At 33.9% G+C, this 14,124-nt stretch overlaps 1 protein-coding gene across 7 annotated transcripts in view; it reads left to right on the top strand.

The window, feature by feature from the left end:
- XPO4 (exportin 4) overlaps window positions 1-14,124 on the top strand; it is a 212,280-nt gene that overhangs the window by 110,583 nt on the left and 87,573 nt on the right. For 3 of the 7 annotated variants that reach the window (XM_069080301.1, XM_069080300.1, XM_069080302.1), the window contains 2 exons: window positions 1,468-1,573; window positions 7,010-7,151. In XM_069080301.1, coding sequence (XP_068936402.1) covers window positions 1,468-1,573; window positions 7,010-7,151 — 248 coding nt within the window. Of the gene's footprint in view, window positions 1-1,467; window positions 1,574-6,728; window positions 6,902-7,009; window positions 7,152-14,124 lie in introns of all 7 variants that reach the window. The other 4 variants (XM_069080304.1, XM_069080303.1, XM_069080305.1 and 1 more) reach the window with 2 other exon arrangements.

Below are 14,124 nucleotides of genomic sequence, written 5' to 3'. Positions count from 1 at the left end.
AATTACTTAATCCTCAATCTAGAGTTGACACACACTAGCTTCATTTGATTTAATACCAAATACAGTGTATTAAGTAAAGATAAAGGTTTTTCTCTTTGTTATTTCATGTGAATGGGGGAACAATCACTAACATAGAAATAATATGTGAAATATGCTTATTGGGTTTACATGGGAACTTTTTTAAAAATAGAAAATGTCTATGGTATTTTGCTGGTAAAGCTTGCCTTTACTTTTGTTTGGTACTTGAATTTTAAAAGATGAAGCCCTAGAGGGTGCTCTATCACTGTGAATTATAGCAGAAGTTGGCTTTAGTCTGATGTTTAGCTTAAGATATCCAAAAGTTAAATTGAGTGTTTTATTTCATTGACTAGAATTGAATGGATGGGTATGTAGATATTAAGTAATCTATTCCCTCAAGAATATTAGTTTATAAAAATTTTTTTGCATTTGTTTTATAATATGTCTCAATTTAAGGATGTGTTCTGTATTTTTTCATCCTTCAGCTGGTTTGAGCCTACTAAAATTATTTTCCTCCTTAACGTTCCTGTTAGAGTAATGAAAGTTTCATTGTTCCCCCTCATTTTTTTCCCCTTTTGAAGAATTTCTATTGTTTCATTTGATGGGGCTTAACTAGAGTCACCAGTTTTTTTCTTCATTAATTTTCACATTTGGTCAAAGCCTAATTAAAACATATTGGGGAATAAATGTATCAAGGAGATGCTCTTAAGAATTTAGTCTTAGATAAATTTTTTGAGGCAAATTGAGCAAATGTATTTTAGAAAAGGTGAATTTATTAAGGTAGTTTGGATTTTTGACTAATTAATTCCTTAACCTGTGTAAGTAAATTCAGTAAATGCCAACATTTAATTGTATCCCTAATGTTATTCCATGGTTGCTTAATTTGATGGTCTTAGAAGTATCTGTTGTAGGGGCAGCTAGATGGCGAATTGAATAGAGCATTGTAGTCAGGAGGACCTAAGTTCAAATGTGGCCTCAGATGCTTAACACTTACCAGCTGTGTGACCTTGGGCAAGTCATTTAACCCCAATTGTTCTGCCCTCACCTCTCCAAAAAGCAAAAAAAAAAAGACCCAGAAGTATCTGTTGTTAGAATTGTCTGATAAATTATTTTTTTTTGTCTAAAAATTTGTTACATTAAATTAATATTCATGTTCTTGAAAGTTACTTGTTATTCTTAGGTTGAAAATTCATCCTATAATAATGGAATAAAAACCCATTTTCCAGCTAAAGTAATTTGTTGCCTTTGTAGTTGATGATGGTAGAAAATGCCAGTGATACTCAATTGAACATTAGTAGCTTTTTTTTTGCCATTGTTATGAAACTTTTCTTTAATAATATGAAATTGAGGCAGTATTGTAATTCATGGAATATTCTAAGGAACAATAGCTACACACTTAAAAATTAGACATATCTAAGGTTTTTTTTTTGTCTTTTGTTTTAAATTAAGGCACCACCTTCTATGGTCAATAATGAACAACGCCAGCATGCAGAACATATATTCTTGTCATTTAGGAAATCAAAATCACCTTTTGCAGTTTGCAAGCATATCCTGGGTAAGTGTTAATTTTTTCATTTTTCTTGCATAATCTTATTAGTATAATTTAAATTGCTAAAATCTTTCAGATTATTGCTGTACAGACAGCTTAATTTAAAGAGATATTTATTTGAAATACTAGAGCTTTTACATTCATTATACTAAAGTGAATTTTATAAGATATTCCTCAGGCCAAAAAAAGAAAACTTTTGTTACTTTCAATTATTAATTTTATCTGTTTAAAATACACTTTAAAGTGGAAGACCTATTTTTAAAAACCAGAACATGAGAATTTGAGTTTACTTTTTAACAACATCGATATAGTCATCATCTCAGTTATTCAATTCTTTTCAAATATATCATATCAACTCTCAAAGGAAAAGTGACAGGCAGCCCCATATTGTGGATCTTGGAGTCAGGATGACATGGGTTTTCAAGTCCCTTCTTGGACACATGCTGGCCCTGTGACCCTGAGCCCATGAGTCCCTTCCAACTCTTAACTCTGTGATTTCTCATACTAAATCATTTAAGTTCTCTGCATCCCAGGCAACTCTTTAAATACTGTAAATTGCAGAATTGTTGCCTGGATCTGCCTGAGTATGGGGTGTTTTTTCACCTGTAATTGGCTTCCCACGTGGATGGAATCACTGACCCCAAGGTGTAGGGAAAAAACTCTCAAAGGAAAAATTCTGCGTTGTGTCCAGCCCACTTTTAAAATGTGATCCCAAAATGAATGAGTAGATATGTGAGACAGAAACATATGTTCATATTTTGGAATGATTATTTTAAAAATAAAAATCACCTTTTTTTTTAAAAGACAATTTATTTTTAAGATCTCTATGGAATTTTCTCTTAAAGAAAATATATTAATACAACATTTGTATTGAAAGTCATATATTTAATCTCAGAATTATAAAATTGCCTTTTTCATTGATGGTGTTTACCACTAAGAGCTACAGTGAAGCTATCTGTTCCCTCTTTATTTTTACATTGACTTTGCTTTTGGTCAGTTAGCCTCCTTTTATTTGACAGTTCACAGTTTTATTTGAGGTTCATAATACTTGTTGATTAAGTCACATAGGAAGTAAATTTTAGTATGGACTGCTGATTTTTATTCCTGTGCACTTAGTTTTATATATTAACTAGAAAACTCATTTTGTTCTTCCATTATACTGTAAGGGTTATATGCTAGATACACTTATTTCTTTATATAAATAGTTGTGTAATCATTCGACTGACTACCTTCTCTATTTTGAGATCTCAATTTCTTTTAAAAGAAAAAAAACACTTTTGCATGGTCTGTATTTTTAGTACCAAAAGTGGTAAGGGTAGGTCAATTAACTCACACCTAAGTAGACAGGTCCTTTTGCTTACAAGCCAGTTTTTAACAACTAAGATGAAATTTTTATATTTTTTGAATGGGTAGTTTTGTACCCAGGAATGGTATAGATCTGATAAGACAAACTGGCTCTGACACAAGTATATTTCCCATTTCTAATATACCTAGAGAAAATTTAAAAGAAACAAAACCTCAAGGTAAGCAAATTTAAAAGAATTCTACTTCCCTTTCCACCTAGTGCCATGCAGTAAGTTATCAGTTAGATTTCAGAAAATCATTGTGATTAAAAATAATGAATCTAGGGTCCATCTACATTCGTTTTGAGAACTAGTTATTTTATTCGTGTCTTTTTTCCTGGATGTACACAGCTGGACTTTCCTGTGGCTTAAATTAGCAATTCAGGTGATTACTAGTTTATTCTAGATGGTAAATAGAAAAATTTCCAGTGTATCCAAGTTTCACCTTAATGAAGTAGTATTAACTTTGTTGTTATTTGAGTTTATTTAAGAATGTATTTTTGACATGGGATACATTTTTGAAGGGGTAGTGTTCCAACTGTGCTTTGGAATCATCTTGAATTTGGGATGTTAAAGTTGCAGATGTTACTTTTGAGTGCATGTATTACCAATAACATCATTAATATACTGTAGATCTTTCTGTTACATTCATGTTTACATCTAAACACCACAGACTGTCTTTTACTCAGTTGCCACCAGCAAAGAAGGGTAATTCCTCTAAGAAGACTTCTCATTCAGGTGGCAGTCAATCACAGGCCAGAACTTTCACATTCTTACTTAGGAAATTAACGTCATTTTGTCGGCATCACTTAGGTTAGGGATTTTATTCTAAAACTTTAAAGGAGGAAAAAAACTTGCCCTTCCATCTTGTATGACTTGAATTACTTCCTTCTTGGTTTCAGCTTAAATTTTGCGTGTTTCCCATTTTTCTTCATTTCTTTCTCTAGCTCTTATGTTTATATTTGTTTTCTTTCCTCTTTTATTTTGGTAGGAAAGAATCTTCAGACATAATCACTCAATTTCATGATACTTTAGTGCCTTTTGACTAAGTAGTGCTAAAGTGTTCTCAGAAAACCCCATGACTGTTATTCTTATTGTTAGGAAATATTCAGATGGGCAAAAGGATTTATTTTTCTCTAGCTGCTAGTTTTGTAGCAATCCTATGTTCATATTCTAGGGAACATTATTTCTTTTTTACCTTGAAGTAGCAAAAAAAAAAAGCAATTATAATGATAAAAGCTTGGGTTTCAGAATTTTGGAAAATATTTTCTTAATACTGTCAGCAATGAGAATTGGCACTTTATTGGTGAAATTCTTTTAATGAATAGCTTCATTTTGCTTTTTGGAGGGCATTTGGGGTTAAGTGACTTGCTCAGGGTCACACGGCTAGTTAAGTGTTAAGTGTCTGAGGCCAGATTTGAACTTAGGTCCTCCTGACTCCAGGGCTGGTGCTCTATTCACTGTGCCACCTAGCCACCCCAACGAATCACTTTTTACCTAAGATTATTTATTTGCTTTTGGTCAAGTCAGATATACAAATTGTCCCAAAAGTCTTATGTAATTTTAAGCTATTAAAGTTTGTTTGGAAATCTCAAATATAAATTCTGAAGGGTTCTTTACTGTTCTACTTACTAAATTATTCATTATCATGTGGAGAGGGTTTGAGGAATGGAAGAACAATTTATTGGCTAAAGTGCCAATCTTTTGAAGCTCTTCTTTTGAACTGAAAACTTGCCCCTTTATTTAGGGAGAATGAATAATTTTCATTTAGTGTTACACTCCTTATGACTGTGTACACTTTCAGAAAAATTAGAAAGACAAATTTGGTTTATAGGGTTCTTTAAAAGACATGATTTTATTTTGGTCAGAAGTAAATATAATCCCTTAAAATGACTTGAAAACAATTGCTTTTACCAAAAAGTCTGTATTGCTAGGCAGATGTGAATACAGCATGGTAAATGGATAAGCTTTTTTTTTTTTCCCAAGTAGCTAGCTCAGAATTCTCTGAAGACTAAAAAGGTCAAAAGTAGCCTTATACTAGTTGCCAGAATTATTGGTTGTATAGTCATAGGTACATTACTTATTTTTATTAATAGATTTTTGGATAGGATCTCTTGGAAATTTATCTTCTGTGTAAAAGATATATCGTAAAAGTTTGTCTTAACAGTACTTTGGAAAGTCGTCCAAGCAGAATTGATTTTGTTAAAAATTTAGGATTTGGTTTTTTTATATACATAGTGGGAGGTCATAATTCTGTGGGTCCAGGAGTTTGGAAATCTTCATATCATCGGATATAGTGTGTTCAAGGAATATGAATGGTAATAGTTGTGCTTCGTGGCTTAGGTATGCCACCTATAGGCCTATTAAGTAATAAGGGAAAAGCCTATTGATTTATTAGGCATTTAAAATGCCAGTTGATAAAACTATTTAGAGGCTAAATAGAGCATTTTATACTTCATGACAATCCAGATATTTATTTGGGTCCTACTCTCACATTGCAGTTTTTTTTTTTTTTTGGAAGAGGATCAGTATTAACTGAGGAGATAGTGTTTCTTTTGTTCACTCCAGTGGCAGAAGTTAACATTTCTTTGGTTATGATGGCTATGTCGTGGTAGAGGAAATAAGTGTGTTGTCTTATTGTGAGTGATTGGCAGTTAGAAATTTTTTGAGTTATGTTTATGAGGAAGTTCCATATTTCTCCTTAAATGCAGTAGATAATATTTGGCTTTTAACTGCCTTCAATCCACGGTGCATTGAGCCTTTACTTCTTCTATCAGATCTTTACCAGAGTCCTATATTAATTTCTAAGAACTGTCTCTTTTTCCTTTGAGAGTATTCAGGGATTTATGAATTGTGATTAACATCAGGATTAGAATTTACGCTAAGGCTACAATTTAATAAGTCAAACTTTTAAAAATAAGACCAGAATTTCTATTTTTTTCTACATGTAGCTTCACGGTATCCAGTGTAGGAGACTTAAGAGATAGTCAGTTGTTTATTAATGGTTAACCTTCCCAGATTTCCATATCTTCTCTCTGCCAAGACCATTTGTAAGATTTTAGTAACAATGAGGAGAAAATCATTGATAATAGCCTTCCATTTGCTTGTGTGTATCTTCAAGATACTTTGACACATTCTTTACCAGTTTTATGCAACAGTTTGTTTTTAGTTGTTTAAAGACACTACTGTTCAAATGTCTTGGCAAGTTATCTGGAATCTGGCTATATGGTTTACGTGGCAATTATATTCAGTCTCAGATTTCTGCACATTTCTTGACTTGGGACTGTTTCTTCGTTTTTGAAATGACATTTGAAAGCGATTATTTATCAGCTATTTGGTACCTGGATCACAGAGAATCTGATGCCTGCTGACACTTCATTTTTTTTTCCTGTGATCCAATTCTTAGTTCAGATACCATAACTTGGTAGATAAGGTTGAATTCCTTCAAAGTGTAGGATGGGGATTTTTACTCAGTTTGATCAGTAGAGCAATCAGAAAATTTGCAAGAGCTTCTCACCTTGTGTAAAGAATGAATTTTGTTTTTATTTTCTGGTAAAAATAACCTAAACTTAATTTTGTACTTTTTTGAGTTTCCTGTTAGAGATGGGTCATCTTGCTGAAAGAAAAGCTGTATCATTTTCTAAGCATAGATCTTTTAACAACATGGCTCATCATGAATGGGAATACTCAAAATCTGGTTGTTGTTTTTGTTGTTGTTGTTTAAATATCTTCAAATGCAGTATACCATTTATACCTGGTGAGAATATCTTAGGAAAATTTCTGATTGCTTTATTTTTTATTTTTATTTTTTTTTAAAGCTGTGTTATTTTTTAGTTCTTCATGCTTTGGAAGTAACAGTTGAAGAGAGGTGAGGAAAGTTTGTGAAAATTGTGATCGTGATTAGCTGCCACCTGCCTGAGGTGTCTTCTGAGAGGAACTAACCTCTTTGTGGTGCTAGAGCAAGGTCACGGGAAAAAAAAAAAAGAAACAGGTAATAATTTTATTCCTTGTCTGAAAAGTTCTGTTTTCAAATTAAGAAACGCACGTTGTGGAAGTTCATAACAAGTGTCTGAAGAAATTTTTTCTATTTTCCTAACAGAAACAAGTAAAGTGGACTATGTCCTTTTTCAAGCTGCCACAGCGATAATGGAAGCAGTTGTTCGAGAATGGATTCTTTTAGAAAAAGGTAGCATCGAGTCACTGCGAACATTCCTTTTAACCTATGTCTTACAAAGGCCTAAGTAAGTACATAGAAGAAATGCCAGTAAAATACCTTTTGCAATTTTATGTGTCTTTGAGAATGTCTTTTTGTTTAAAATATTAATGATTTCTATCCCATGTTAAAATTGTAAGATCCTTGAAGGCAAAAAATTTTTTAATTTTTGTCTCTGTAGCCCCAAGGTCTTGGGTGTTATAGGTGTTTGTTGAAGATCTTGGGCAAGTCACTTAACCTGTTTGTCTGTTTCCTTATCTATAAAATGTAAAGTCCTTGAAAATATTAGAAGAGAGATGTGTGTGATATGCTTTGCAAACCTTCAATCACTAGCTATTATTATTGGGTGTTAACTGGTAGTTGGATTAAAAAAAACTTTTTAAAATTTCATTTTGGAAAAGTGACTTTTAAAATGTTCAGAATTTTAAAAGCCAAATGGTTTGGGTTTTGGGTTTTTTTGCTTTTTGGAGGGTATTTGGGTTTAAGTGACTTGCTCAAGGTCACACAGCTAGTTAAGTGTCTGAGGTCAGATTTGAATTTAGGTCCTCCTGACTCCAGGGCTGGTGCTCTATTCACTGCGCCACCTAGGCCACCCCAAAGCCAAATGTTTGAAGGAAAGCAAACTAGGAACAATTTTATTTTTTAGAAATCCAACAAAATACTAGGTAGGCTTCAAGAGTACCTGATAAACATTTTATGCTGTTTTTGCAGGTAGAAACTTGTCTGAATGTTAATCTTTAAAATAAAAAGGGAAATTGCTGTGTAAATGAGTTAAAAGTTGTCATTTCCATTAAACAAGAATTCTTCTATGCTGGCATTTTTTATGTTCCATATTATTCATGTGATTTAAAAAGGTAGGGATTCTATGAGAGAGAATATTAAAAGTGAAATTTTATGTGTATCAGAATGTATTATGTGAAGTAATTCTTGGGAAATTAAAAATGGTATAATTTCCTCCTTTTTATCCCAAATTTTCATATTCCTACATTGAACCTTCAGTTATTGCAGATTCCCCTTGACCTAGATTTATGGGTTCCATCAGTATAAACATTCTGTAGACATATAAATTATGCTGATGTGAATCACAATATAGTAAGAGGGATCTCAAAGGCCAACCTAACCCTGACCTGAACCGAGAATCCCCTTTATAGTATACCTTACAAATTGTTAATTAGCTTTTGCTTTTAAAAGTTCCAGGGAGAGGAAATCTGCTGCCTCCTGAGGCATCCCATTCTCTAAATGTTATGGCAGCTTTCTTTAACTTTATCTCTAAAGTTACTTCTTTACAGTTTTTATCTGTTGCTTCTTGTTTTGCCATCTAGGTCCAAGAAGAGCCTTCTCTTCCTTCTCCTTGAAGAGACCTATCATGTCTTCTCACTCATGTCTTCTCCCCTCCAGGCTAATCATCTCTTGTTTTTTCTACCATTCATATAGCAGTAACTCAGTATCCTTCACATTACTGTTTGCTTTCCTCTGGATTTTATTAATGTTCTTCCTAAAATATGGTATCTAGAACTGAACGCAGTACTTCTGATGTGGTGTGATAAGGGAGAAAAGCACAGTGGAACCATAACTTCCTTATACCTGGGTACCATTCTTCTCAGTGTAGCTTAAGTCTTTTATTACCTTTCATTCATTCATTTCTTTCTTTTTCTCTTGAAATTAAATTTTATTTTTATTTTTTGAAGCAATCGGGGTTAAGTAACTTGCTCAAGGTTACACGGCCAGGTGTTTCTGGGTGGGTGCTAAGAGTCTGAGCCCGGATTTGATCCCCAGGTCATCCCGACACTGGGGCTGGAGCTCTTACTCGCTGTGCTATCTGGCCGCCCCTAAATTTTATTTTTTAAATTAATAGTAATTTGTTTTTATCCTCCCCAGCGTCCCCCACCTATTAAAAAAAGGGAACAATATTACCCTTGTAATAAATATACATATTCAAGTAGAACCCAATTCATTGTCCAAGCAATATGTATTGAACTGCAGCTTGAGTCTGTTGTCTCTCAGTCAGGAGGTGGGTAGCATGTCTTATCATCTAGTTGGATTATTGCATTGATCAGAATTTTTAAGTTCTTCACACTCTATCTTTAAAATGTTATTATTATATGAATTGCTTTGCATCTGCTCACTTGACATAAGTTCATGCAAATCTTCCCAGGTTTTCTCTGAAATTATCCCTTTCATCAGTTTCTTACACTGAGCCAAAATATGTCTCTTTGCACCTTCTGCTCCTAGTGAAAGTGGCACAGTAGTATTTCATTGCATTCGTGTAGCATAATACATTCATTCCATCATTCCCAATTTGATGGTCACCCTCTTAGTTTCTGGTTCTTTACCACGTGAGAGGATGTGTTTCAATCAGTGAAAATCCACTACTGGTTCTAGAAAAGCACCTACATGACCTTGCTCGTTTAAAACATAGTGGTGGATATACTAATAATGATTCACTGTCATTTATTTATTTTTGCTACAAAACACTGTTGACTCATGGAGCTTGCAGTTTTATGTAGCACTCAGATCTTTTTCAAACTGTTGTCTAGATGCCTCCTCTCTCCCTTATATTTGAATTGATTTTTTGTTTGTTTAGTATTTTTGGTTTTCCCCAATTACATGTAAAAACAATTTTTAACGTTCATTTTTAAAATTTTGAGTTCCAAATTCTCTCTCTTCCTCCCCTGCCAACTCCCTCATTGAGAAGGCAAGCAAGTTGGTGTATGTAGATCATACATATATACTCACGCAAAACATTTCTATCAAGTCATGTTGTGAAAGAAACTATAGGAACACCCACCTCCCACGTAGCCCCCAAAAAAATCCTCAAGAAAAATAAGGCAAGAAAAAACCAAGAAAATATGCTTCACTCTGTATTCAGACACCATCAGTTTTTTCACTGGGGTTAGATAGCATTTTTCATCATAAGTCCTTCAATGTTTTCTTGGATCATTGTATTGCTGGGAATAGCTGAGTCATACACAACTGATCATCTTACAATATTGCTATTATTTTGTACACTACATGTCATATTGCATTAGCTTATGTAAGTCAAGTTTTTCTGAATGCTTCCTCCTCATTTCTTATAACACAACAATATTCCATCACAATACAATCATACACCACAGTTTGTTCATTCACCAAATGATGGGCATTCCCTCAATTTCCAAATCTTTGCCACCAGAAAAGAGCTGCTACAAATATTTTTGTACGTATCGTTCCTATTTGTTTTTTATATCTTTTAGGATACAGACCTAGTAGTGGTGTTGCTAGGTCAAAGGGTGTGCTTGGTTTTATAACCCTTTGGACATAGTTCCAAATTGCTCTACAAAATGGGTTGAATCAATTCACAACTCCAACAGTGCATTAATGCCTCGTTTTTCCCACATCCCTTCCAACTTTTGTCTTTTTTCTTTTCTTTCCTATTAGCCAGTCTAATAGGTATGAGATAGTACCTCGGAATGGTTTTGATTTGCATTTCTCCAATCAATAGTGAGTTAGAGCATTTTTTTTTTGGCTATAGATAGCTTTGATTACTTCTTCTGAAAATTGTTCATATCTTTTGATCATTCATCAATTGGAGAACAGCTCTTATTATAAATTTGACTCATTTCTCTGTATGTTTGAGAAATGACGCCTTTATCAGAGAAACTTGCTTCAGAATTTTTTCCCCAGTTACTATTGCTAACTGTATTTCCTTCCATCCTATTCTCCCCCACCCTGTTTATTGTATTCTCTCTATCCTTTCACCCTGCCCTTCCTCAAAAGTGTTCTGCTTCTGACCACCCCCTCCTCTAATCTGCCCTTCCTTCTCTTATCCTCTTTCCCTCTACTTTCTTGTGGGGAAATATCCAGTTGTACGTGTGTATTATTCCCTTTTACGAGCTAGTTCTGATGAGAATGAGGTTTACTCACTTCTCCTCATCTCCCCTTTCTTCTCTTCAATTCTCTTCAAATTCAAATCTTCTCTTCAAGAATTTTCAAGGTTTTTACAAAACCTTTTCTTGCCTCTTTTATGTGAGATAATTTGCTTCTTTCTACCTCTCCTTTTCCTTTTCTCCCAGTACAGTCTTCTTTCACCCCTTAATTTTATTTTTTTAGGTATCATCCCTTCATATGTTTGAATTTAAATTTGAACCTCAGTGTTTTAACCTGTCAGAATCTTTGAATCCTTGCCATCATCTAATGTGTTAGCTATTTCTTCAAACTTTGTATCATCTTCAAATTTAATAAACATTCCATAGAAGTATTGATTGAATAAAGATCCAGGTCATTGATACAGTGTGAAACAGAACTATAAGCTTTCTTTCTATTTGATACCAAACCCATAATAACCATTCTTTGGATGTAACTCTTCAGCTAGTTCTGAATCCTTCTAATTATAGCTAATCTCTCTTGCTTAATCAGGTAAACTGTCTTGAAACAAATTTTTAAAAACCAACTCACAAAATGACCACATTTGATATATTTAACATTGATACATGTAATATGTATGACCTGTTCTTAATAAATCCATTCTTACTTGTGATCACCAGTTCCTTTCTAGTCCTTCACTAACTAACCATCTCTAATATGTTCTAGAATTTTGATCAAAGTCACTGGCCTGTAGTTTTTATGTGCCAATCTATTCTCTTTTTTGAAAATTAGAATATTTGCCTTTTTCCTATCCTATAATACCTTTCTTGTTTTCCATGATTTTTCAGAAGGCATTTTCAGTGACTCAGCAATCACACCTTTCAGTTCTTTCAATACCCTATCTTAACTGGCCCTGGTCATGCTGATTTATACATACACTCCTTCTGAGCCACTTAGTTCTTATTACTATTTACCCATCTTAGGTTTCAATTTCTAATTATCATTTTTTTTTATTCTTTCTAGTCCATAGTTCATTCTTCTCAGCAGCAAAAATAGGCAAATTGAGAGTCGGACAGCTCTGCCTTCTCTTTGTCATGAAGTACATAGTTCCATCTGTCTAGAACAGTGGTCATATCTCTTCTTTAGTCCTTGTCTTTTCCTCATTACAGTTAGTAACATTTGTTACCTTTAGCTTTACCTGACAGCCTTAATTCATCCTGAGTCTTAATACAACGACTTTCACAGGAGCGTGTCATGCTTTTGTATTTGTCCTCTGTTGACAAGCCCTTGCTTCCATTTTTTGTGCTCTAAATCTAGTTTACATTACATTAATGTACCATCTTTAACATATCAGTATCTTATTGCTGGTCTTTCATCAATTCAGTGTACAGTTTGAATTGTTCTTGTTCTGGCAGTGTCTTTGTATTGATACATTTCTCTAAACACTCATACCCTGCTCTGATAATATGATATGGGAAATATCACAGGATTTGAGTCAGAATAGCTGTATTCAAACAACTCTGCCACCCACTGCTTGCAACCTTGTGTACTTTAGCTAATCTCTGGTCCTTGATTTCCTAATCTGTGAAATAAAGCACTTGGACTAGATGGTTTAAATTCCTTTCCAGTTCTAAATTCTGTGAGCTTGTGGTTTGTAGGACAGTTGACTTGGTTCTCAGATCACAAACTCTAGAAATATAGTTTTAGACCGTAGCATAAAAGTGACATTATCTTGGCCATGTTAGAATTGATTTCGAAATGCTCTCCTTAACACAAGGGCTTTAATTAGACAAGCCAGTTAAAACAATACAATTTGCTTTATTTCATTGTGCTTATTGTGATCTGTGATTTTTGTTGGTATCCCTTTCACACAGAAGCCTCCCTCTGCCCTCCCAACACCTCTCACACACAGTTACCAACTACTGTTACTTAGTAAGTGATTTTTCAGAGGGCTACTGTTCCATGGCCAAAAAACTAATCACCTTTTTGCCAATTTAATGGTGAACGTTTATGGACTAATCTAGGCTATCCTAGATGATACAGCTAAAATCTGACATGAGGCCTATACTGGAAGATTTGCCGGGACCTGCCAGAGAGTTTGTGCTTTCCTATCACAACCTTCAAGGACTTGAGGTTTACTTTCATACTTTAATGAGGCATTAGACTAAGAATACAGTATATTGTATTATTTTAAACTGTGTAAGAAAAGTGGTGATAGCACATTAATTCTAATGAATCACAGACCGTTTAAGACCAGTATATAATGTAGCTTATTTTAAGGCTGATTTAGGAGGGTTATGGGGAAATATGGAATGCTTTCCTTGTTCCAATTCAGTGGAACAAAGAGGAAAGTGACTGCCAGCTTCAGCTTTTCTGTTCCCATCCACTTAATCTTTTAGGATGCTCCCTCACCCTTCTAGGATTTCCATTTAGCCATGATCCCAAATCTTTTGATTTTTTTTTAAATAACTGGTGAACAGGAATTTAGACAAGTTTTTCAGCTGGATTAAAAGTAGCCTGTTAAAGAATTGTTGCTAAATTTAAGAAAATGGAGTATAAGATAATGTAATTTGTAGGAATTTTACTGAAATTTGGTTATCTTGTTTTTAATTCCTAGCAAAATTCCTTTTTTGACTCATTATTTGATAATGCGTTTAGGAAAATGTTATGTATGGAAACAAAGTTGGGAAAATTCCTTTGACATGATACATTCATTTAACAAAGGTTAAAGACATCTAAAATCATACCCAGAAAAGGTATTCAGAATTGCATTGTTGTATAAATTTTTTCCCCTATCCTAGAGACTTAAAAACTTTAGAGTCAGCCTAGAGTCTTATATTCATTTTTTAAAAAATCCTTAATTATTATCTCAAACCTTTTTAAAAATGATATTTTCAAAGTTGTTTGAGAGTTGTTTATTCAGATTAACTTTGGAATAATTCAGTTATTGACTTATTTACAGTTTTGTACTGTTGTACAATTTGGAAGGGCAATAGCTGCAAATCATTGAAATTTCTGTCCTATATATTGTCTATTTTTTAGTAGTACTGCATTTAAAATCACCTTCCTCCCACTTTGCTGTCCGTCTGCCCCCCTCCACTTCTCCCACCCCACGCCCTCTCTGACAAGCATCCACACCGCCTGTCTTTTCGACCACC

The sequence above is a fragment of the Petaurus breviceps genome, unplaced genomic scaffold, assembly GCF_028583685.1.
Source record: "Petaurus breviceps papuanus isolate PSGF00001 unplaced genomic scaffold, PetGlider_PUasm1.0 91133, whole genome shotgun sequence".
NCBI classification, from domain to species: Eukaryota; Metazoa; Chordata; class Mammalia; order Diprotodontia; family Petauridae; genus Petaurus; species Petaurus breviceps.
The sequence above is the reverse complement of the archived record's forward strand: the minus strand, read 5'-3'. Positions and strand labels throughout refer to the sequence as shown.